This window comes from Coprinopsis cinerea, assembly GCF_000182895.1.
Source record: "Coprinopsis cinerea okayama7#130 chromosome 12 map unlocalized cont3.12, whole genome shotgun sequence".
NCBI classification, from domain to species: Eukaryota; Fungi; Basidiomycota; class Agaricomycetes; order Agaricales; family Psathyrellaceae; genus Coprinopsis; species Coprinopsis cinerea.
In genome coordinates this window covers 1677851-1699876 of record NW_003307533.1, presented here as the reverse complement: position 1 = coordinate 1699876, position 22026 = coordinate 1677851, and the positions used below count along the sequence as shown (strand labels likewise).

General features: G+C 51.9%; 8 protein-coding genes across 8 annotated transcripts; 4 read left to right on the top strand and 4 right to left on the bottom strand.

The window, feature by feature from the left end:
- Nucleotides 1–178: 178 nt before the first annotated feature.
- Nucleotides 179–802, bottom strand: CC1G_07337 (hypothetical protein; the record flags this gene model as incomplete). The annotated part of the gene is made up of 4 exons (XM_001835143.2): nt 179–247; nt 315–375; nt 436–617; nt 686–802. The coding sequence occupies 4 exons, from the start codon at nt 800–802 to the stop codon at nt 179–181; spliced, it is 429 nt and encodes a 142-aa protein (XP_001835195.2).
- Nucleotides 803–983: 181 nt separating this feature from the next.
- CC1G_07336 (hypothetical protein) lies at nt 984–3253 on the bottom strand (the record flags this gene model as incomplete). The annotated part of the gene is made up of 9 exons (XM_001835142.2): nt 984–1011; nt 1071–1185; nt 1249–1397; nt 1462–1748; nt 1796–1909; nt 1958–2453; nt 2513–2813; nt 2880–2932; nt 2988–3253. 9 exons carry the CDS (start codon nt 3251–3253, stop codon nt 984–986), a joined length of 1809 nt encoding a protein of 602 aa, XP_001835194.2.
- Nucleotides 3254–4086: 833 nt separating this feature from the next.
- On the bottom strand, nt 4087–5716 carry CC1G_07335 (hypothetical protein; the record flags this gene model as incomplete). Its single annotated transcript, XM_001835141.1, has 2 exons — nt 4087–5303; nt 5359–5716. The coding sequence occupies 2 exons, from the start codon at nt 5714–5716 to the stop codon at nt 4087–4089; spliced, it is 1575 nt and encodes a 524-aa protein (XP_001835193.1).
- Nucleotides 5717–6038: 322 nt separating this feature from the next.
- Nucleotides 6039–6835, bottom strand: CC1G_15456 (hypothetical protein; the record flags this gene model as incomplete). Its single annotated transcript, XM_002910133.1, has 4 exons — nt 6039–6131; nt 6355–6408; nt 6538–6575; nt 6817–6835. The coding sequence occupies 4 exons, from the start codon at nt 6833–6835 to the stop codon at nt 6039–6041; spliced, it is 204 nt and encodes a 67-aa protein (XP_002910179.1).
- Nucleotides 6836–7662: 827 nt separating this feature from the next.
- CC1G_07334 (nuclear protein) lies at nt 7663–11489 on the top strand (the record flags this gene model as incomplete). The annotated part of the gene is made up of 10 exons (XM_001835140.2): nt 7663–7757; nt 7818–7835; nt 7892–8002; nt 8053–8643; nt 8697–8766; nt 8819–9812; nt 9952–10155; nt 10232–10816; nt 11121–11313; nt 11372–11489. 10 exons carry the CDS (start codon nt 7663–7665, stop codon nt 11487–11489), a joined length of 2979 nt encoding a protein of 992 aa, XP_001835192.2.
- A 1027-nt stretch (nt 11490–12516) lies between these two features.
- Nucleotides 12517–14422, top strand: CC1G_07333 (hypothetical protein; the record flags this gene model as incomplete). Its single annotated transcript, XM_001835139.2, has 2 exons — nt 12517–12662; nt 12720–14422. The coding sequence occupies 2 exons, from the start codon at nt 12517–12519 to the stop codon at nt 14323–14325; spliced, it is 1752 nt and encodes a 583-aa protein (XP_001835191.2). The 3' UTR covers nt 14326–14422.
- A 278-nt stretch (nt 14423–14700) lies between these two features.
- CC1G_15455 (hypothetical protein) lies at nt 14701–14916 on the top strand (the record flags this gene model as incomplete). The annotated part of the gene is made up of 1 exon (XM_002910132.1): nt 14701–14916. One exon carries the CDS (start codon nt 14701–14703, stop codon nt 14914–14916), a length of 216 nt encoding a protein of 71 aa, XP_002910178.1.
- Nucleotides 14917–15297: 381 nt separating this feature from the next.
- On the top strand, nt 15298–21197 carry CC1G_07332 (cadmium ion transporter; the record flags this gene model as incomplete). The annotated part of the gene is made up of 32 exons (XM_001835138.2): nt 15298–15380; nt 15438–15514; nt 15573–15737; nt 15787–16104; nt 16153–16166; nt 16217–16238; nt 16287–16321; nt 16373–16506; nt 16554–16575; nt 16624–16656; nt 16706–16950; nt 17005–17071; nt 17123–17191; nt 17244–17711; nt 17761–17811; nt 17871–18075; nt 18145–18155; nt 18207–18443; nt 18496–18784; nt 18839–18928; nt 18981–19026; nt 19079–19173; nt 19226–19296; nt 19347–19536; nt 19590–19633; nt 19686–19890; nt 19944–19958; nt 20016–20245; nt 20303–20361; nt 20420–20691; nt 20753–20947; nt 21010–21197. 32 exons carry the CDS (start codon nt 15298–15300, stop codon nt 21195–21197), a joined length of 4245 nt encoding a protein of 1414 aa, XP_001835190.2.
- Between the last annotated feature and the right edge of the window lie 829 nt (nt 21198–22026).

The following is a 22026-nucleotide window of genomic DNA, read 5'->3' as shown; positions in this document are numbered from 1 at the left end:
TGAGGATGACCTCAGTCGCGCCTGTTGCACGAGAGTGGTGACTAAAGAGGAGAGCCTTGATTCGTTTACCGCTGGCCCGACAGGTCTGATGTGGACATACCCCTCCGAGTCAACGAGTAGTATCTTCCAAAGGCACCAAGTACCTTTACATCACATCATCTCCGGTCCTCCTTCGCTCCTAAGCCACAGCTTCAAACTTCCACCGCTCTTCAGGCAACTCATCGCCGCTCAACTGCTTAACCTCGACCTGCAATCCCAAATTCAGAAAGCGACTCCCGAACTCCAAAACCTCATTAATAATCTCCAATACATACCTGCCCTTCAGATTCACTACTAAGAACCCATCCCATATTCTGATAACTCTCATGCTTAACCCTACAAGCACATTACACCATGATCCACAGACACGTATTAAGGTATACAAGTCGCACTCACAAATATCCCTCACCACTAGACGCAGGCGTCACGACCCAGCCATTCATAGCACCACCGCCACTCATCATGGCCCGGGAGATTTCTTGCAGGAGAGACCCAAAACCAGCATTATTGAGAAGAGACGACGTAGGCCCGCTTTCGCTGATCTGATATACACCATTTCCTGATACTTCAACCCGCCACTAGGTATCGCTCCATTAGTTTTCCGAATAGCATCAGGTAGCAGGATTTGATTGATTGATAAACTGACGCGAGTATCAGAGTCCACCCAGTGGTTCGCATTGGCTATCCGTTTGGGAAGCAGCGAACGAAGTGGTACTAAGTCCTTGTAAGATTTGATGTAATAGTTACCGGATTGAAGGGACATAGTTCAGCTGGAAGGAGCAGATTGAGGGTGGGGAGGGGAATAAAGAAAAGAGTGTTGGATCTGAAATGGAAAGGCCGTTAAGTCATGACGAATGGTCGACGGCCCGTTTTATCATCTCATTACCCCGTGGTCTCGGTCACGTTCCCATATTCTCCCAACCAGGGACTACTCCGTAATTAGTTTAGTATCGATCCATACTGTCGTAAGTACTAATCATCACGTTCAGACGTGTCCATATATTCTCCAGCATGCCAATATCAAAACAAACATGGACTGAAGGAAACTGGGCTGGAGCGAGTAAGCTCCATTGTCGGAAGAGCCTCCAGAACCAGGATCGCCAGGGTCTGGCGTGGCAGTACCAGTCGGTGCTGCATTCGACAGAGCTACACAATATCATATCAGATGACCATCCACATGAGAACCAGAAAGAGATAGGCTGTACTCACCAGGGAAGTTTCCATCTAACCGAGCAGCACTAGCAACGGCAGCCCTCAGCCTCTGATCTGCGTCTTCCGGGACAGTCGACAGAAATCCCATACGGGGAGGATCCTGAGTCGGATATGTTATGTTTCCAAAGTAATAAGACGACACAACACTGCACACGCGCGAGCGAAAAGTCAGTTTTAAGGGCCGCGATTCGATGGGCGCCAAACGCTTACCTCTTTAGGAATGGAACCCCTAAACTCCAACTGAAGAGGTACCCTCCGTCGCCCGGCGGGTCCGTGCTCACAACATTCGGGACGCAAACACCAACATTGTCGACGTATATCTGAGCCATAAAATCTCGAGGATCCACGGGGAACAGCTTTCCGCCGATCGAGAATTCTAGCCTCTGGGGTTCGTCGCAGGGGAACAACGCAGCCAAGCGTGAAGATATTCTCGAGCCAGAAATTCTGCGGTATATTTCACTGACTACGTCTTCTGGGCCACGGATAAGCGAATTTCCCTGTTGGACATCAGGAAAGTAGTTGGATCCAGATACAAGAGACCCACCGTATCAACGAGAGCGGACAATTGAATCGAAGGTGGAGACAGGGTCGAGCGGGGAAGCTTCTCTCCATTGAGGTATACATCATCGATCATCACTTCCCATGCAATGGGATATTCCTACAAGACCGTTAGTGAAATTCTTCTCTGTACAGCATGGGCACCTACCTCCAGAGGCGAGTTCTGCGGTGCTGGAAGGCCGCCTTCCGCATACGAATACGCCCGTACAGGCACCCAAGTCAACTCATCCAGAGAAACGTCAGGTGGCATCTCCCCAATACTGAGCAGCCCAACGTTTCCTCCGACATCGATAGTGTTTCGTTGCATGGTGACTGTGACCATGGGGAGATCCAATCTGGACTCCAGGATAAGACGGGTGATGAACGACCCCAGCGTGTTGAACGAGTTCAGCAGGGCATACATCCCTCGCGACACTTGTCTCCGCACGGATTGGGAGGGGTCAGCTTCGGGGTGAACAAGATCAGCGAGATGGGAAGGAAAGCGAGAGTGCAACGGGAATGTCGGGAAGCGTTGAGAGCCATACTTGGCGCCCTGTGGTTCGAGCAATGTGGGTCCTTCCTGCCTCGACTCCAAACTGCGGCGTTCTTGCGAGGGTATGCTACCCCGCTGCTGCTGCTCTGTAAACAGCGTGTTCCAAATCACACTACAAAGGGATCAGCCGCTGATCCAACTTGGGCAGCCCCCAGCACCAAATCGCCTGACCTATTAATCGGGAAACCAAGGCCGAATATCCCTGTGCCCCCAGTGTCGATGATGCTGGTATTCGTGCGGTTGATTGCAGCAAAGTACTGGTCCTCCAAGGTCAGTCCTGCGAGACTGACGGTATCTTTCCCGATGACTCCGAACGCGCTGGTTCCGGTCATGGAGTCGCCGTAAAATAGCGCAGCCTCCAAACCGGTGGAGTCGAAGGTGGCTTGAGGGTATAGCGGCGCTCGCTGCCCACGGGCGGTGCACCCGCTTGTGCAGGCATCTGACATGAGCCATAGGTCGGTCGACCCAGTGTCTGTTGAACCATTAGCGAGCTGAACGGCTGAGAGGACCCTGTTGGAATCCTGAGTTCGTGACGCACCGAGGATTAAAGGGGTTGTAACGCCACCAACGGTTAACAGGACGCTGTAAATCCTGTATGGGGAACCAGAATCAGCAAGAAATAGCACAGGAGGATATGGCGACTCACACATCTACGAAATTACCCAACCCGATAGCTGCAGCATCCCGCCGTTGCAACTCCCCAGATGGCACTTCCCGCGGAACGATGGGTAGATGAATTCCTCCTGACGTTCTCCTGGTATACAGACGGGCGATCTCTTCAAGTGACGGCCCCTCCTCCTGGCTATCGCTTCCCGGTCCTTCAACATTCTTAGCGACGTAGGCGGTTGTTGAGCGGAGAATCACAGCAAACAGAAATAGGCGGCTGAGGGTATCTGGCCATATCGAGAACATCTCGACTCGCCTCGTCGGACTTTGGACGCAGTCCTCAGCTCTACGAGTCGACGACACAAAGCGAACAGAAGAAAAAGGAGGGAAGGGGATGAGGGGAGACGGAGACAGCGGTGCTGTGACCCAAATGTCAAGAAACGAATACTTACCCCACTCAGGAACCCTCGGCGCTTCCGCTTTTGGTGCCACGCGGAATATTCAAATATCGATCTCTTGTTTCTTTGGTCACGATCGGTGCCAAGGGTTTCGACGACATCGGGCAAAGTGCTCGTCGGCTCTTGAACTGCGATGGAGTTCAAATAGAATGCTGCATGGTCAAAACATCGCTGAATTTACAAGGCATTGACATTTCTTCCGTAGAATTCAAGGTGTCGGCGGCTGGGAAGGTGGATACCCAGAAGGCGCCACACTGTTTACTGCATTCTCGACGTCATGACAAAGCCTGATCCATAACCACTCCCAGATGTTTACCAGTCAACGTGCGCCCTCTGGCTTGCAAGAAAGTCAGTGAAACTGGCGCAAGCAGCTGTGGAGGGTTTCAAATGGACTGCGAAGCTAGAGCCCTCAACGCTGCCCGCGATACCCGTGGTCGGGCGCTTATTACGTGCATCAAGGACCCCCTGAGATGGTGACCTACTTCTGAGCACCTTCCTCGCGTTGATATACTACCTCTGGTTGTGTCCATGCATCGATTAGCTGAGTTTTCGAGACATAAGAAAGAAGAAAAGAATAATTATTGATAATGGGAAACAATACGCAGATTATTAGTTAACAATGTCCTCGATATTGCTCTCCTTCTACTGCGGAACCAACCTCGTACCACCCTCGTAGTACCTCTACGCAACGATCGTCGAGCCCATAGATGTAGGTAATGCTGTAGTGACCACGTCCCGAACCATAGCAACAGAAGACAACAACACAAACGACCTCGAAACCATGTGCACAAGAAGGGAGAACGCGATAATAGGATACGAGAAACCCAACGAAACGAAGCCGTCCTTCTCCGGAATAGAGTACGCAGCAGCAAGAGATGTAAAGAGCGAGAGCGCAGCTACAGACGCCGACCCACTCCACATCACCTTCTCCGTCAACCCAGCAAACTCAAGTCCCGACGACGGAGCCCAAGCCGCAACATTGCAGAGAGCCGCAAAAGCAGAGACGAGCCCCACCATGGGCGCGAGCGCAGAGTAACCAGCCTGCTTAACCGGGTTCGACGTCGAAGCGGCGGTTTGGATGTCCGTCTTCTCGGGCTGGTAGGCGTAGAGGCGGTTAGGGCGGAGAGCGAGTTCGGATGTGAACTTTTCGGTGTCGACGTCGTCATACTCGAGGGAGGGGTACATGTCCTCGGTTTCGTGGATGGTCTTGACACAATCAGGGTCCATCATTCCAGCTGCGTCGGAGAAGATCCACCAAGCGGAATCGAGTGCCAACATGATACCCTTCTCCAGATGCGAATTCCGGAGTTGGAAGCGGGGCTCTTCGATTTCGACGATTTTCCTTTCTTGATCATGAGGAGAAGAGAAGGTAGGGAGGGAGGGTGCAGAGGAGTCGTTTGACTTGCGCGAATCGGTTTTGTTTTGCTTCTCGTTTCGGTTTCGGATGGGGAGGGTGTAGGGAACAGCGTCTGCGGCGTTCGTCTCGGTGATTTTGCGGTGGATGGGAATGGAACCGTCGATGGAATAAGGCTTGTCCCAGCACAAGGCGGAAAGCGACCAACCAGCAAGGATATAGAAAGAGGAGATGACTTCGAGGTGGGAGATGGGAAGTCCGTGAGAGGCGCGGATGAAGGTTCGAGCGAGGACGAAGGCGGATTGGAAGATGGCGAAAGCAGTGAGGAAGGGATGTTTGGCGCTCAATTTCGCGAGGTCCTTCTCGAGGATGGCTGGCCACTTGGCTTCGCCCTTCTGAACGAGGTCAGAAAGCTCCTGGTAAGAGAGGATCTTGACGGGAGTAGGGTTGCGACCGAATTGGAACTTGAAGTCGACCTCGTGAAGAACCATGCCTCCCATCTGAATGAGATGAGCGTGAGCTTTGGACCACTTAAGGGATGGGTCTATTCGGGAATGCGTTAAGAGTTGTATCATCAAGACAGGGACTGGCGAACATACCAAATGTTTTAAGGAGCTCAGAGGCACCAGCTTGCTGGCGAATCGCCTGCCACATGAGGAATTCCGGGAAGAGAAGGAAGTTAACAGCCATCTTGAGCTTGTTGGCGAAGCGTCTCCAACGCGAGTCCTTGACTCCATCAGCGCTTGGGTGAATAGCAAGAATCGCAGCGCTCAAAATAGCCAGAGCACATTGGCCAGCGATGAGGGGAGCAGACCTGGTCGAGATGAAAGGAACGGTTTTCAAATCAGGGGCTGAATCCTTGAGGAAAGGTAAAGACTGTGCGATATCGTCCTGATGGGACGCCAGACCAGGAAGAAGGGGTGCGATTAGTCCGAGTCCGAGCGAGAGAAGGATCATGGTGGTGTCGATGCGAGTTGCCGGTGTCGAGTGTGTCGGGAGAGGTGGTTGGGACTGTGAATCCTGGGGAGTTCTGAACCGTCCATGACTACCCTTTTTAACTAGAGGGAATGGCGCTTCTTGGAAATCCGAGTTTCGCTGGAGCGGGAGCAACGAGCGGACTCGGGTGCAAGTGGGTGGATGCTTCCTGGCAGGGATAGGTAAATCGGAATTTGATGGACGCACGATAGAGAGTCGAACAAGGCTCACCTGTGCGCCCCACCTTCAACATCCGTCCGTTTTCGGAGGGTGGGGAAAGGCCTGGGCTCGGAAGCCTGGAAAGCTAGTGAATCGCCTTGCACTGGGTCATAGCAGCCCAAAATCGCGAGTCTACGTGTCGCGATATTGTACAATTCTTCAAACCAATAACAATGACCTGAATAAATAGTTTGGAGACCCCAAAATCAGTGGTTAGCAGTGCTGGCACCAGGAGACTGCCCGGTGGGATGAAAACACGTTCCACTATCGGAGGGGCAGAGCAGCGGGCATTGTTTCTCCGCTCTAACTTGCAAGAGTGATAGTGGCCCTCAATGGGATTTCGCCGCAAGCAGGTGACCCACATCATGATACGAGGAAATGTTCATCGACAGGATACCTACTCGTCCCCAATGACGTGTGATGTAGAAAAGCACGATAGCGGCCTTGATACCGGGCTACCAGAGGTCTATGGCGTTCAGCGTCGGTAGTCTGGAGACCCAGGGTGTCGGTGAAGAACAACCGGGTTCAGGTCTGGACGCGGTTGGAACGCCGGACGTGGGCGACATGCGGCATACTAGACAGACTCGGAGATTCTGCTCCTCGAGAATCGTATTATTGAAGTCTGAGGGTTGAGCGTTAGGACATAAGATTTTTGATATTTACTCGAAAGCCTTCTCACATGCTCTGAAGTTAGGTCGTACAGTCGATCGACATGCATCACGATGATGGTAGTGGAATGGCTGACTCGAACTTGAAGTCAGGGCCTGGGAAAATCGGTGGTCTCACCTGATGCGGCCCCTATTTCACGGGCGCTTAAGTTCCCATGAGCTCAGTCACGGTGATTTCTTGAATCTTCTACTTACCGCTTGTACCGACGAACATGTCTTTGGTCAAGGATTGGCTATTATTGGGGCTGGAATGATACCCGCACAATCAAGGTACTGCAGATCCACCGGACGAATCAAGTATGGATCAGACACAATGAACCAGCCCGAGCTGTTTCCCGTCTGTAGCTGGCGCACAGCAGCCTCTCTGTGAAGCTTACGAAGATAAGTACAAGCGCTCACGCGAAACAGAGAATGATTTCGATGATGTAATGATCAGAGAAAACACTGGGTAGAATATCATATGCCAAAAACCATTGAGTTTCACAATCATGGTCCCTCGAGGCGATAGAGCAAATGGGTTTAAAGAATCGTGGTCAAATGCTCGAATGCCTTCTATGGCATACGTTCTCGAGCTTATTGCTGTTTCTTTGGAGGGTGCATGGTGGTTGGTTGCCAGGACTTGTCTCAATTCTGGACGGAGCTTAGCCTTATAAACCCCGGCAACTTAGAATGCCGAGATCCGACCCCCATTCTACGCTTGTTCAATACCCCGCCCTCCCAGAGCCATTGCGCTGAACTTAGAGGCAGATTTCAAGAACGAGTAACTGAGAACTTATAGGTGTACCGAACGTATACAGTGCTCAAGGTAAACGATTAGAACCCTTAAAAATTTGAAATGGAACTGTCAGAATGGGATCAAGCGCGCGGATGCAACTTGTGGTTTCTGTGATTCCCTTTTGCCTTCAGCCATTCATGATCGAGGTATTGGATTTGGAAGGAATCGGGTGAATTCGGTAAAATGCTTGGGCTCTTGGGCTTTCTGACATTATTAGGAGTTGTGGCTCTACTGTCCGTCCATTAGCTTGCTTCTAGACCGCCATCATGCCCCCAATTACGACCTCAGAAACGCAAGAGCAGCAGCCCGCGAGCCCGTCGTCAGCGCCGATGCTGAAAGAACGGCGTTTCAAGTTGAGCAGGTGAGTTCCAAAGGATCCTAGAGTTTGGCCCAGGACTGAGATTTTGACATTTGATCGCAGGGCGTGTGACCGGTGTCGGTGAGTCTTATCATCGTCTTTGTCGTCGTCGACCACGACCTTGACGCTCCAAATAGTCGAAGAAGGATCAAGTGCGATGAGGGCCACCCATGCCAGGCCTGTCTCACCGCCAACTCTCCCTGTACCTTTGAGGAACCAGGGAAGAGGACGCACCCACATAAATCAAAGTAAGTGTTCAAATTTTGTCAAAGATGAGGTTGACTGAAGCACGACCTAGGCGAACGGCGACGTTGGAGGATCGTATGAACCATCTAGAGAGTCTAATCTCTGCGATACCAGCAGCCGTTTTCGCGGCGGGTGGCCAAATGGCTGCAGTCCAGGGCCATTCTGCATCTGATATCGCTTCAAGTCCACTGCTGCCTTTTATGCATCCCACGGGTCTACCATCGGGGGTGCCTCCACCGTCGTTACATGTATTTCCGCTCATGAATCCGTCCACTCATTTCACCCAATCCAACAATGATTCGTCGCACATCCGGAGAGAATCCTTTGGCTCGCTCCTCAGCCAGCCGTACAACATCACCCCGGACCAGCTCGCGGAGGAGACCTCGAAAATGTCGTTGACGGCGTCGTACCTGTATTTCGACGACGAAGGATATACGCGATGGCAGGGAGAGACGTCAGGACTCCCCGTCCTTGACCTGCTGGTGGAACGACATAGCACGCGAGAAAAGCAAGATTCGAAGACGTATACAGATCCTTCTGCGGTGGAATGGTTCCCTAACCGACAACCAAGGAGAACGGACGTGAATCCTCAAACTCTGTGGCGTCTCATAACATCCTATATTGTCCCAGATCTAATGGACAGGTATGGGATTCGCTATTCTCTATACAAACACGTCACTAATCACATGCATTCAGCCTTGTACAATGCTACCTTTCTACATCCTACTACATCCTACCCTTCCTCCACGTTCCCACCTTCCTCGCCGTAAGTGGACGCGAACTCTCGCCAATGTTCCCTATTCACCGATTTTATGTAGGACTACGGCAACCCACAAAAATGGGCTGAACCTGGATTTGCCGCCTTTATCGTCTCAATTTGCTGTCTCGCTTCTCGTCACATGGACGATCCTCGCGTTAGACCAGACCCAAACGATGGCATCAGTGCCGGTACACAATGGTTCGAACTCCTAGGCCGCCTTCGCACTCTCCCCATCGCCGATCGACCTACACTTTACAACATCCAAGCGAACCTAATTGCTGCTGTTTATGCAGTGGGTCTCGGCAAGCTTTCCAAGGCGGCTGCACTCCTCGCCGAAGCAGTCACCATGTCCATCGACGCTGGTCTCCACCGATCCGCCGACAACTACGATCTTTTTGACGCGATTGAGGACGAGGTGCGCAAGCGTACCTTCTGGTGCGTCTACATCTGGGACAAACAGCTGTCGGCCCACTTTGGACGGCCCAGTATGTTGCGCCTGAGGGACTGTGACGTCTCCGAGCCGGCGCCTGTCGACGATGAGTTCATCACGCGGGAAGGGGTTGGGACTCCTCCTCCGGGATCTTCGTGCAGATTGAGCGCGTTCATTGTTTCCGTACGGATTATGGTCGTCCTCGAAGCGGTCCTGGACGTTCCGCCATCCCGCCATTCCGACGATTCGAATTCTTTCTTACTCAAAGCCACCAATATTCTCTCTGGGGTGAGGAAATTCAAGGCTATGCGAGAAGAAGAAGCCCTGCTCGATGAAATCCATCGCAACATCCCGCCCTACTGGGCTCATACCCCGGAAACCCTCGCCAGCGACGATACCATTCGGCTCACCCAAGCTGTACGGCTCCACTGCGCGGAGCAGTACGTGCGACTGTTCATCTATCGACATCGCTTCTCCGAGATGGTAGCTGAAAGAACAAGCGGTCCAACGGAAGAAGAGCAGACCGAGCAGGAGAGGGAAGCCCTGGTGGCCGCTCATAATGCCGCACTGCAGATCATTGGTTCTCACCTCCATGTCGCAAAAAAGGGCTTAATGACCTACTGTGAGTGCTTCTCCCCTTGTCGACCCAAGTTCCACCCCTTCTCCCCCTGTCATTGGGCGTTTCACGTCAACTGCATTCATCTCGTTATGGCTCTGCTGAATATCGACGCGCCTACTCACGTCTTTACGTTCCCCTTCAGATGGCGTTCATGTGATCCATCAGTTGACTCAAGCTGGGCGGACGTTGGTCGCTGTTCTCCTTTGCTGCAAGTCGGAAGTCTTGCAACATCTGATCCCCCCTGGATTGGACGCGCTCCGTTCCTGTATCGGGCTATTGCGACGATTCAGCGGTCGCTATGTCTGTGGCCTCCGCTCGGGCGATCTCATGGAAGAATTCTGCAGACGTAAGTATTCAATTTCTATGCGACTTTGACGTTGCTATCACTACTGGTACGGCTACTAATTCGGTTTCGTGGATAGTCACCAATATCCCTCTCGAAACGAATCGTCAGGAAGGTCCTTCAAACTCCGCAAGACCACCGTGGATTCGTCCAGTCCGCAAAAAGACCCCATCTGTTGCTCGCTCCAACCACAGTGGGGATTCGCCCTCGCAGCACAGTAGTCCAGAGGCGTTCTCATCCGCCGACTTTTTCGCGGAGCCCAAGGCAGGGGCGACACCGTCGTTTGCCTCAGTACCTACACCTACGGCATCATCATCTTCCTCTGGTCAATATCCGAACGGAGGAGCTTCATCCAGTCAGTCAGGAAGCGCCGGTGGCGTACCACCAGCCGCGGGACCGTCCACATTCAATATGGACACCAGTGGAGGGATGAGAATGGATATGATAAGGGAAGACACGCAAATGTACATGTCTCCAGGGGATATGATGGCGTTTTTCAATGACGGGGGCGTGGATGTGAACCACCTATTCTCGGCCGACGCTTTCCTTCAGCAGTCTCCACAATCGCATCATACTCCTCAGGGCGCCCAGGTTTCGCCACAGACGACGGGATCTATAGGTCAGCCTCAACAGCCACCTCCTCCCGGCGGTGGGACCCAACCTGGTCAGCAGTCTGGGTTCATGAAGATGACAGGGCTGGTAACCTCGCCATAACCATACCGACCGTATTGCTATAACGAGGGGAAGACGGTTTCCCCTCGGGTTCCCCTGGTCGTCGACTTGGTCGACATCGAGACTTGTGGGATTGATACCCAGGGCGGCGTCGTGGTGGACACTGTAGTATGGGATGGATTCCCTCCATCTCATTTCCGAGATGGACATTACTTACAGTTGGGAAGAGGGGGTTGGACGATTTCTCGGATCTAGGCGGCTCTAATTTCGACTATCTTTTTCCCCGCATCATTTAGCACGTCTCCTTGCATTCTTCAATCCATCCGCCTCAATGATGATTTCTCCGTCTCGACTGTGTTGCTTTGTTGGGTTCCGCTTTAGGTTTATCGTCGAATTCCACCCGGCTATTCCATCAATATTCGCTTTGCCCGTCTTGCTATCGTCTTTGTTACCGTATCCTACTGCTACTATTCTTTCTCGGGCTTTCCGGTGAATTTCTATTCTAAAATTCTTTTTACGCACCCGCCGCTTGCTATATGTATCATAGACCGACATCCGCATGGGGGGATTGGGCATGGGGTTTTTACATTGGGTCTTTTGAAGCGCTTGATTCGCGGTGCTCCCGTGCGACTCTTCAGTCACTTCTCCGTGGACGTCGAAACTAAGAGTCTTTTATCTCACCTGCCCAATACTAACATGGTCTTTCAGTTTATAAATGGGTTTTTGACTCGACGTGACACCCACCATTCGCGGTGTATGAAAACGAAACGAAATTCTCATTCCCTCAGCCGTGTAAACGGAGTTGATAGCCACGTGGGACGGGATCTCCGATCTCTCCTCTTTCCTTATCCGCCAACTCCTTTGTTGTCCACGCTCGGATGGAAATGGACACTCCTTTGAACATACCCAGATTAATGCCCTCGTTTAATGCGCTGAAAGCCTATAATGTCCGTCAAATGGCAGTGGACGAGAGGCCTTCTTTGGTGCTGCTTCTCCGCCCCTCGAGCCCCCGTATTTCTTCACTGTTTCCTTCCAGTCGCTCATTAGCCCAACGTTTTCCGTTCGAAAGGTTTATCGGCCCACTCGGTTCCCTTGGTGCGTGTGTACTGTTGTGACGATACAGTTGCCCTAGCTAACAAAGGAGCGCAACCTTACCCACAGAACAATAAGCCCAGGTGGAATACCCGAGATGATCTTCTGATTTTGGCAGCTCAGAAACTCCAGTATCCTGCCCTGTCCATTGCGACGTCTTCTGTTCCTATTCTTTTTGTGTTTCGACCCGTCAAATTAAGTCAATCATTCGCTATAACAAAAAGGATGGAGGCGGCACCTTTGGAAGCGTTTCGATACTTAACGCTATCCTCGCGGTCGTTACATTCGCTTCTATCTTTCCACCCACCTATCCTCTCAAGTGGCGACCGCTTCAGTTATTCGACGACGAGGATGACGACCTACGCTCGACCTTGCCCGCCACCGATTAACACCCTTCCGGTGGAGCTGTTATCTTATATCTTTGTGTTGGGTACACACTGTGCCGACCATGGACCCTCTGGTGACGACATCGACTTTACACCTTCGTTTACGGCAGAGAGCGTCAAGACGCCCTTGGTGCTTGCGTCGGTCAGCCGGTATTGGAGGAGGGTAGCCCTCAACACACCGCGACTATGGACTAGCCTCTGCATAACGATGCAGATGGTCACTCCGTCCGAGGATGTCTCCTCTTCACCTACGACGCTCGACACCCGACACATTACCAGCTACCTTGCCCTTTCGAAGAGATACCCACTGGATATCCTTATCGACGCCCGAGATTACGAATGGGACTTCCTAGAAGATGGGTAAGTGTTATCGGTCGTTGATTGCAGGAAGTGGCAAACTCATCTCCTATCTTACAGTGTCACACAAGCTTCCGACGTGGAATGCTATTCTCCGCCCTTCTCTTCGTCGCATATGAAGACGGTGTTTGACCTTCTACTCCCACACCTCTCCCGATGGAAAACGCTGAGTATCTTGACGGATACTTGGAAGCCCATGCATACCGCCCTCCAATCTATCAACACCCCTCTCCTCCACCACGGCGCTCCCCTCCTCGAATCGCTCACCCTTATGCGGTGTAACGATTTTGTCAGCTTCTCCTCTGACTTCCAACCGGCCTCACTGAGGGAACCTGCTTTCCTTTCAAATGCAAAAGCACCATCGCTTAATCAATCGCAAAGCATCCTCCCACGACTGAAGCATCTTTCGCTGCGTGGTGTTCACATGGATTGGGCTTCGTTAGGGGCTGTATTGGCTTCTAGCGTCTCGGGGCTATCGTCCCTCGAACTCAGCTCGCATTGCCCTGACGTTCGACCCAGTGCATCCGATTTCCACCGCATCCTTTCCTCTAGTCCTCGCCTCCGGAAACTTATCGTTTCTGGCTCTGGCCCCTTTATTCCTGGAGATACCACCATCGACGCTCTCATCCGCCGACATGAACTCGACACTGTCCCCCTCCCCGACCTCACCTCCCTCAACCTGGGCTATCGTTCCTCCACCGAAGGCCAATTGGTCCTCCAACTCATCCATGCGCCATGCGTAACCTCCCTGACGCTGGAAGAGGCCACCCACCCCGCAGAGCCAGATGAAATCGACGCAGGGGGCATCCTGACGTACCTCGGAACTGGTGAGTTCCAGAGCGCAAAGGAGCGTGATCTTGCCAATTACGACTCCCTTCAAGGAGGATCCCATCATCATTATCACCAATATCATTCCAAGCCGCGGAAAGACTCGACGTCTTCCATCGCGAGCACTTCGACTTGTGTTGGATCCTCCGTTGAGATCGATGGCCGTCTTTATGACGATGATCATGACGATGACATGACTCTTGTAGACTTTGATACGAAGCTGCAGCCGCCGTTCCCGCTGTTGGAGGCGTTGGCGCTCAAGAGTGTGTGGGCTGCGTCGTCAAGACCTGTCGCTGCGTTTTTGGGGTCGCTCAATCGGCTGAAGCGGTTGGAGTTGGTTGATATGCCCATGTACGCCGTTCATGCTCTTATTTCGGAGCCTGTTCACGACGCGAAGGGAAGCTTGGAGTTACCAAGTCCTTCTACCTCTTCCTCGTCCACTTCTCTTCCCGCTCCTTTCCCTGTTCCCTGTTCCCAACTCGAGACTCTTTCATTACGCAACATCGACCTTCAGCTTCAAGACCTTCACCATATACTAAACGACGTCATCCCTGAACGACACGGCCGAGGAGGGGACAAGCTTCAGAATATCGACATTCACCTGTCGCCGGGCGCTCCAGTCTCCTCATGCCAGATTCAACTCGACGATGGATCAGTGTCGACCATCGAAGACGCCATCCAGTCTCAGGGGTCTGTCTCGTTTAAAAAGGTCGGCGTGTTGGTCAACCTAACTCTTCCCTCCATCTCATCCTACGAAGGCGAGGAAGAGGACTTGGAGATGGCGTTCAATGATCCTCATTTCGACTCTCATTATGATTCTGTTCTTTATGGGATCTAGGGTGTATATATCCTTCTCTATTTCTCGGACTCGCTCTGTTGTATCTTTTGCTATCCTTCCCCTTTCTTGGTCCAGGTGTTTATTTCCTTTTTGCTTCCTCAGGTTGTGTATTAGGCACACTTGCTTCCTGCCCCATGTTGTTGTATCGACTAGTAGATCACCCTGTTGTAGTTTTAGCCATGGCGTGTATTGCTAACCAACACACGAAAATAGAGCCTTTAGCCTCACCTCCCAATCGAAGTGGTCGCGTCGCGAGTCTGCCCCTGTCCCAGGCACCATGGGCGCTTAATCAAATGCCGATGTCGGCCATCAAATCCACCGGCAATTTTCCGACCAGCTCAAGCCTACCGTCACACTTCTTCGACTTGAACCACCATGTCGTCGCACAATTTCGCTGTCCAGGACCTGTCTACCGACCTCAAGGGCAATGTCAAGGGCTCTAAAGCTCCTGTCCCTCTGGCGGGATCATTCTCCACAAATTTCGAGCCGGCGAAGCACCGCTGGACGGCAGGGAATCCATATGTCAGAACCGTATCTCCATGTGGGAAGAACCTACCGAAATGGAAGGGCTCTTGTGTCCAGACAATCTAGTCGGCCAATGCGTACAAAGGGTTTGGCACTGGAGAATCTCTGACTTCTCTATTTCGAAGCTGTTGTGCCCCGGAGGCATCACTTTGAGAAGATCCATCGGCAGCCAACTTGCCAAGGCATCGTTTTCTGCTGTCGAACATTTGAGCGTCCGTGCCGTCGCGATTCGTCACTCTTCTCGCCGTTGCCGGGACTAGCGCTCGCAGGTTGGTTGGTACTGATATCCATCGTTTTACATCCCAGCCGTGATGCCAAGAGTGAGTCAACCGTCTCCGGGACCGGATTGGGAATTCAATTCTTCGCTTATAACCACGATGTTGCAGACGTTGTGAATCGTCAGTGGACAACGCGAACCATCCGCCATTCACTGCACTCGCCTCAGCGATGAAGATTCCCAACCCATTCAGGAGGGATCCCGCCCCTCCTGCCTTTGGGAATGGAGAACCCATTCCAGAGGACAAGGCCAAGTAAGTCGCGATCAGCCTTCTGACAACGCGACCCGTTACTGACTTTGACGGAATTAGCTGGCTTTCAGTTGTGGCCATGCATTGGCTGAGCCCTCTGCTAAGCGTGGGATACTCTCGCCCTCTCGAAAAAGAAGGTAAGGACTGTATCACATCACAGGCCGGAGGATACCCTAATAATACTGAACGGAACAGATCTTTGGTCACTCGGAGACTCTCGACTTACTGGTAATCTGGCCGACCGTGTGGAAGAGCGTTTCTACCTTCGATGTGAACCCAACAAACGCCCGAAGCATCTGCAAGAGAAGCTCGCGACTCTTGAAAGCTTGCCGCCTCAAACCCCGGAGGTTTCTGAAAAGGGTGTGAACCTATCGCGACGCTCAAAGGGGGGAGAACGCTAATGGCCCAGTAGATCAAGACACGGAAAAGCAGGAAAGCAAAGAGGACCCACCGACTGCAAAGGAAGCAAAGTCCCCATACGACGAATCGCTGTTCAAAGCTCTTCACCAAGTGCTGTTCAAGGAAATATGGACATCAGGATTCCTGGGCCTCGCATGCGACACTCTCCGAACGACGACTCCTCTATTGAGCAAGGTGCTTCTCGAATGGTTAACAGCATCTTACTTTTACTCCCGAGCCAGTCAATCGGAACGCGAAGCCTTGGGTGTGCAGCCACGGGGAATTGGTTATGGAATTGGATTAGCGTTTGCGATGTTCGTCATGCAAGGTAAGTTTTCCTTACGCTCTGTGCGGAAATGAATTAACAGTGCATCAGAGGCTGCTAGTCTCGTATGTCACGCCTGCCTGCTTTCAATAGCATCCACTGACCTAGTCTCAAGTTCGGTAACCATTCGATAAAGAGTAAGCATCACCAGCTCTTCCCGTAGCACCATACTAACGGCGTTCTAGTATCCATGGCCGCCGGTCAATCCCTGAGGGCTGGGGTACAGTGTTCAAGCTAGTCGCGGCGGTTCGACTTACCTGACTGGATTTAGATCATCGGAAGCATCGTGCGCAAGTCGTTGCGGCTGTCTGGACGAGCCAGGTCAGAACATACCGTTGGTCAAATCATCACAATGATATCCACCGACGGGACAAACCTGGAACAATTCATGGCATATGCTCACCAGTACGTGTATCTCATTTTGGGAAGGGGCAGTTCTGATCTCCTGCCAGGATGTGGGTGTCTCCCATTCAGGTATTTATTGTCCCCCGTCTCGTTGGGCTGGGGCTGAACGAGGTATAGTTAATTTTGGGAATTGGGCTTTTGATTGGGACGGTGAGCACTACCGGCCTTGTGTACTGTCGCCCTCTCACCTGTGAAACAGCTCGGTTACTCGGCCCTCGTCGGACTGGGAGTTATCATTATCTCCATGCCCGTGCAAGGAATCCTCGTCAAAATCTTCTTCAACCAAAGAGCCAAATGTATCAAGATTACGGACAAACGTGTGCAATTAACGAACGAAGTATTGCAAGGCATTCGTCTGGTCAAGTTCTATGGATGGGAAGGGTTCTATATCCAGCAAATTGGACAATACCGAGGCCAGGAAGTGAAGACATTGCGAACCAGCGCGTTAGTCCCCCCTTTCCCACCCGTATTACTCGACTAACTGCCAGTATCCTGCAGATTGGCTCTGGCAGCGCTCACTTGCATCTTCCAATTTACGCCTGTCCTGGCCGCCATCCTTTCTTTCGTAAGTGTGGTCTAAATGCCCTGAAGATCGTCAACTAACCTTGTCAATAAGATCACGTATTCCCTCACGGGCCATGAACTGGATGTAGCCACCATCTTCACAGCGTTGCAGCTTTTCAATGTTTGTTTTATCGTGTTCCCGTCTGCTACAAAATCCTCAACGAATTTCACAGATCATCCGAATTCCTCTTCTCGTCTTCCCGCTCGTCATGTCCAGCTTGGCCAGTGCCCTCATTGCTCTAGGACGTATTGGAAAGTTCCTCTCTTCCGAAGAGCTCCAAGACCCTTATCTTCTCCAACCCGATTCCAAGCTTGCCGTTGATATGGATGCTGATTTTACTTGGGAGGCTCTAGTCAAACCCGAGGAGAGCAAAGACGACAAAAAGGACGACAAAGTTGCTGAAAAGGAATCGGAAAAGAATGGTGATTCCAAGAAGAAGGGTAAAGGCAAGAAGGCAAAGAAAGGAGAGGCGGATGACAAGGAAGCTTTACCTTCGACAAGTCAGGACGTCGCGGAAGAGCCTAAGGACTCGGACTCTGCCAAGAAGGAAGAAGACCCGCCTTTCGAGCTGAAGAATCTTCGCTTGACCGTACCCAAGGGAGCGCTTGTTGGTATCGTTGGACGTGTCGGATCTGGCAAGGTACGAGGGGTTGGCATTAGTTGTGTTACCTTTCTGACTAGTTGAATAGAGCTCTGTTCTCCAAGCCATCATTGGTGAAATGAGGCGCACCCGAGGCGAGGTCCGTGGTTCTTTTATCCGGGGCCAAAGTAATGTCTAACGAGTGTCACCTTTCATCAGGTTACTGTTGGAGGGAAGATCGCCTACGTTCCACAGGTCCCTTGGATTCAGAATGCAACTTTACGGGAGAACATTGTCTTTGGGCAACAGGACGACGAGAAGCGATTCAGGGATGTTGTAACGGCGTGTAACTTGGATCACGACTTGCAGACCTTGCCGTATGGAGAGCAGACTGAGATCGGCGAGAAAGGTATCAATCTTAGTGGTGAGTGGCAGTTGTTCTCTGAGCCTTCTGTTTCATACCCATCGACTGACTATTCGCTGTGACCTACAGGAGGGCAAAAGGTATTTCTCTTTGGGAGTGGTCTCGAGAGTCATCTAACTTTCAACCCCTAGGCTCGTGTTTCTCTTGCAAGGGCGGCCTACTCGGAATCGGACATCGTGTTACTGGACGACCCCCTATCCGCTGTGGACGCCTACGTCGGAAGATCTATCATGGACAATTGTATCCTCTCTGGGCCTTTGGCTTCCCGCACCCGTATCCTTGTCACGCACTCGTTGCACGTCCTTCACAAGATGGACTTCATCTACTTCGTCGACCATGGAACCATCACTGAGCAAGGGACATATGATGTAGGATACCACTAACCTTTTTGAGGGTGTTTAGTGCTGACATGCAACGCAGGACCTCATGGCTCAGCGAGGTTCCTTCTCTCGCCTCATCGATGAGTACGGCCGGTCGGATTCTAAAGCTGTACAGCAGACAGCAGGACGCACAGGAGCAGCTCAGTCCGCGAAGTCTGAAAGCACCAACGGGGCCGACAAGGACGTCAAAGATGTCTTGATGCAGCTGGAAGAACGTAGTACAGGGGCCGTCACTTCTGAAACCTACAAGACCTACTTGCGGTTCGCTGGGGGTGTCAGATGGGTCGCAATCCTTGTCGTCCTCCTGGCCGTCGGGCAGGCTGTACAAGGTGAGGATCATGATTCATTAGCGGTGTACGGCGACTGATAGCCCCCATGTTCAGTTGGAACTAATCTTTGGCTTGGATTTTGGACGGCGGATGAGATCCCGGCATTTGACAATGGTCGATATATTGCTGTTTACGCCGGTTTCGGTACGTTGCTCCGGTGCCATCGCCTCGTTTGCATCACCAACCTTCTGTCCAGGTGTTGCCGACGCCCTATTCGCGTTCTTGCTCTGCTTTGCCTTCTTGTGAGCACTCTGTTCCCTCATTACAGCATCTGTGCTCACCCCTGCCTACCAGTGCCATGGGATTGGTGGCTAGTCTGAACCTGTTCAGAGCATCGTTGGCCGGCATTCTGCACTCTCCGCTTGCCTTCTTCGACACCACCCCGATAGGTTCGTTCTTCTTCTCCAGACATGTTTGTCAGTTTCCTAAGCGTTGCGCCAGGTCGTATTATGTCCCGCCTTACCAAGGATATCGAAACTCTGGACAACGAATTGGCACAAATCATCTACGCTGTACGTGAAATTGATCATGATAAGAGGGCGAGTTCTAACATGCTTTGCAGTTCCTGTCCACGTTTGTGTCAATTTTCGGTGTCATGGCTCTGGTATTCTATACGTTCCCATATCTCGGTATCATCTTCGCTCCCCTTTCAATCTTGTACTACATCGTGGCCCGCTACTATCGGTTCTCGTCCGTCGAGACGAAGCGTTTGGATTCCATCCTTCGGTCCGGACTTTACGCTGCGGTGTCGGGTGCGTCCTATCTTCCGTCTCCCTGGTACTTTGCTGACCACAACCTCGTATAGAAATGTTGACTGGCCTCTCCACTATCCGTGCTTATGGCATCCAAGTATGGTAACCCTCCTCCCCCTTCCGACGTCCAATTCTGATTCTTGCCTCAGGACCGATCAACCAACAGTGCCAACCAAGGCCTGGACATGCAGAACAGGGCTTTCTACATGGTGATCACCATTCAACGCTGGCTTGGTCTCCGCCTCGATCTTTTCGGCAACATCTTGATTCTCGGAATTGCGCTGTTCGCCGCAGGGTTCCGCGAGGACGTTAACCCTGCGAAGATCGGTGTCGTCTTGACGTACACCCTCAACAGTGAGTTGTGTCCGCTAGTCATTGGAGCTATCCGACTGACGTCCATTGTCTAGTTACCCTCGTCTTCTGTAAGTTCCGACGTTCTGGTGTTCCCAAGATCGATGCTTAACGAGCATTCATTACAGCCGATATGATTTCCCAGTTCGCCATGAACGAGCAGAACATGAACGCGGTCGAGCGAGTCGTCCACTATGCCGATCTCCCGCCTGAAGGTGCCAGGGAAACACCACAAGACCCACCCCCAAGCTGGCCGACGGATGGAGTTGTCAAGTTTAACAATGTGAAGCTTGCGTACCGGGAAGGCCTTCCCTTGGTTTTGAAGGGTGTCTCCTTTGACGTTAGGCCGCGGGAGAAGGTATGTCAAATACGATGTTCTCAGGAAACCCGTGTCTGATCCCTGGTTCTCTGGTAGGTTGGTATTGTTGGAAGGACAGGTGCCGGCAAGAGCTCGTTGCTCCATGCGCTGTTCCGGTATGTGCCTACCTCCTAAATTCACGGATTTGCATCTTGACTCTCCGGCCTTCCATAGCACCGTCAAGCTCGCTGAGGGTTCTATCGAAATCGACGGCGTCCCCATCGACCAAGTTGGCTTAGAGACGCTTCGTACCCGCCTCGCCCTTGTTCCTCAAGACAGCACGCTCTTCCTTGGCACCTTGCGCGAAAATCTGGACCCTCAAGGGCAGCGGACGGATGCTGAGCTCATCGCAGCTCTCCAGCGTGCCTGGTTGCTGCCTCAAGCAGGCACCTCCGATCCAGTCGCCGAAGCCAAGTTCAGCTTGGACAGTATCATTGGCAACGAAGGTGCGTTACCTCTTTCCTGGTCTCTGACATGGGGAGAACAGGATGTTGACTCGCTGGGTAGGCTCAAACTACAGCACTGGCGAAAAACAACTACTCTCCCTCTGCCGTGCACTCGCTCGAAACAGCAAGATCATCGTGTTGGATGAAGCCACTAGTAACGTCGATCTGGAGACGGACGCCAAATTGCAGAGGACGATCCAGAAAGAGTTTGCGGATGCGACTGTGTTGTGTATCGCTCATCGTCTGAACACCATCGGTAAGCTGGCCTTTTCCTTCCTTCTCGCCCTTCCGTGGTGCTAATGACCGGGGTCCTTACAGCTTACTATGACCGTATCTTGGTCATGGACGATGGGCGTGTTGCGGAATTCGACACCGTTCTTAACCTCTTCGACAAGGAGGATTCAATCTTTAGGTCTCTCTGTGATGAAGCCAATTTGTCTAGAGCTGATATCCTTCGTATCCGTGAAGAGCAAAAGGGTGTCCTGCAAGAGTCTTCCTCCGCGTGAAGACTCTGATTCCTTTGTGATCTAGGTGTTTTGGACTTTGGAACTATTGCAATACCCCTTCTCAATCGCTTTCGATTTTTGGTATATGTATTCTACACTGAAACACAACCCCCAACCCTACCCCTCTATCTACCTTATACCTTAATTATTCTCATACCTCCTATTGCGTCTGTACATATCTCCCACTTCACACCCCATACCCTTCAGAATATAGCTGTTAATTGACCCCCCTTGGATAGCTTACTGTTGCACTTTGTGGAATCAGTCTCATTTGGAAACAAGCAGGCTTGACAATGGATATTATGTCTTGATAGGCGATCCAAAGGGTGGCGTTTCGGCGGGGGGCGAAGGCGCGCTGACCAAAGCTGAAGGCGTCCATACGCACGCGAGGCCTGGGGAAGTGTGCTACTTTGAGGTCACTTGACCCCGGGACTGTGGGATGAATGTCTCAACCATCGTGTAACTCTTGACCAACTAGCGGTATTTTGGGACGTCTTCCTCACAGCCGACTCGGGGATATGTTCTGGCCCATTTCCCTGACGCCTACCCCCTGAGCTCCTGGAATGCTTGAATTCTGTACAGAGAAATCGAAGAATCGCTTTTTCCAGATTGCCAAGTACTCTGCTGGTGAAGGAAAGCATCGGCCTTGCTGCCACACATTCGGGATTGGGAATCAGACCTCGTTGGGTAAGCAACCCGGAAAACCAGGAAACCATTATTCCAAACACATTGTAAAGAAAACACAAAACACCATACTGTAAGGTAAGCGGTGGGACGACAACCAATTAAAAAGTGAAGATAGCAACCACAACCGAGAGAGAAGAAAAAA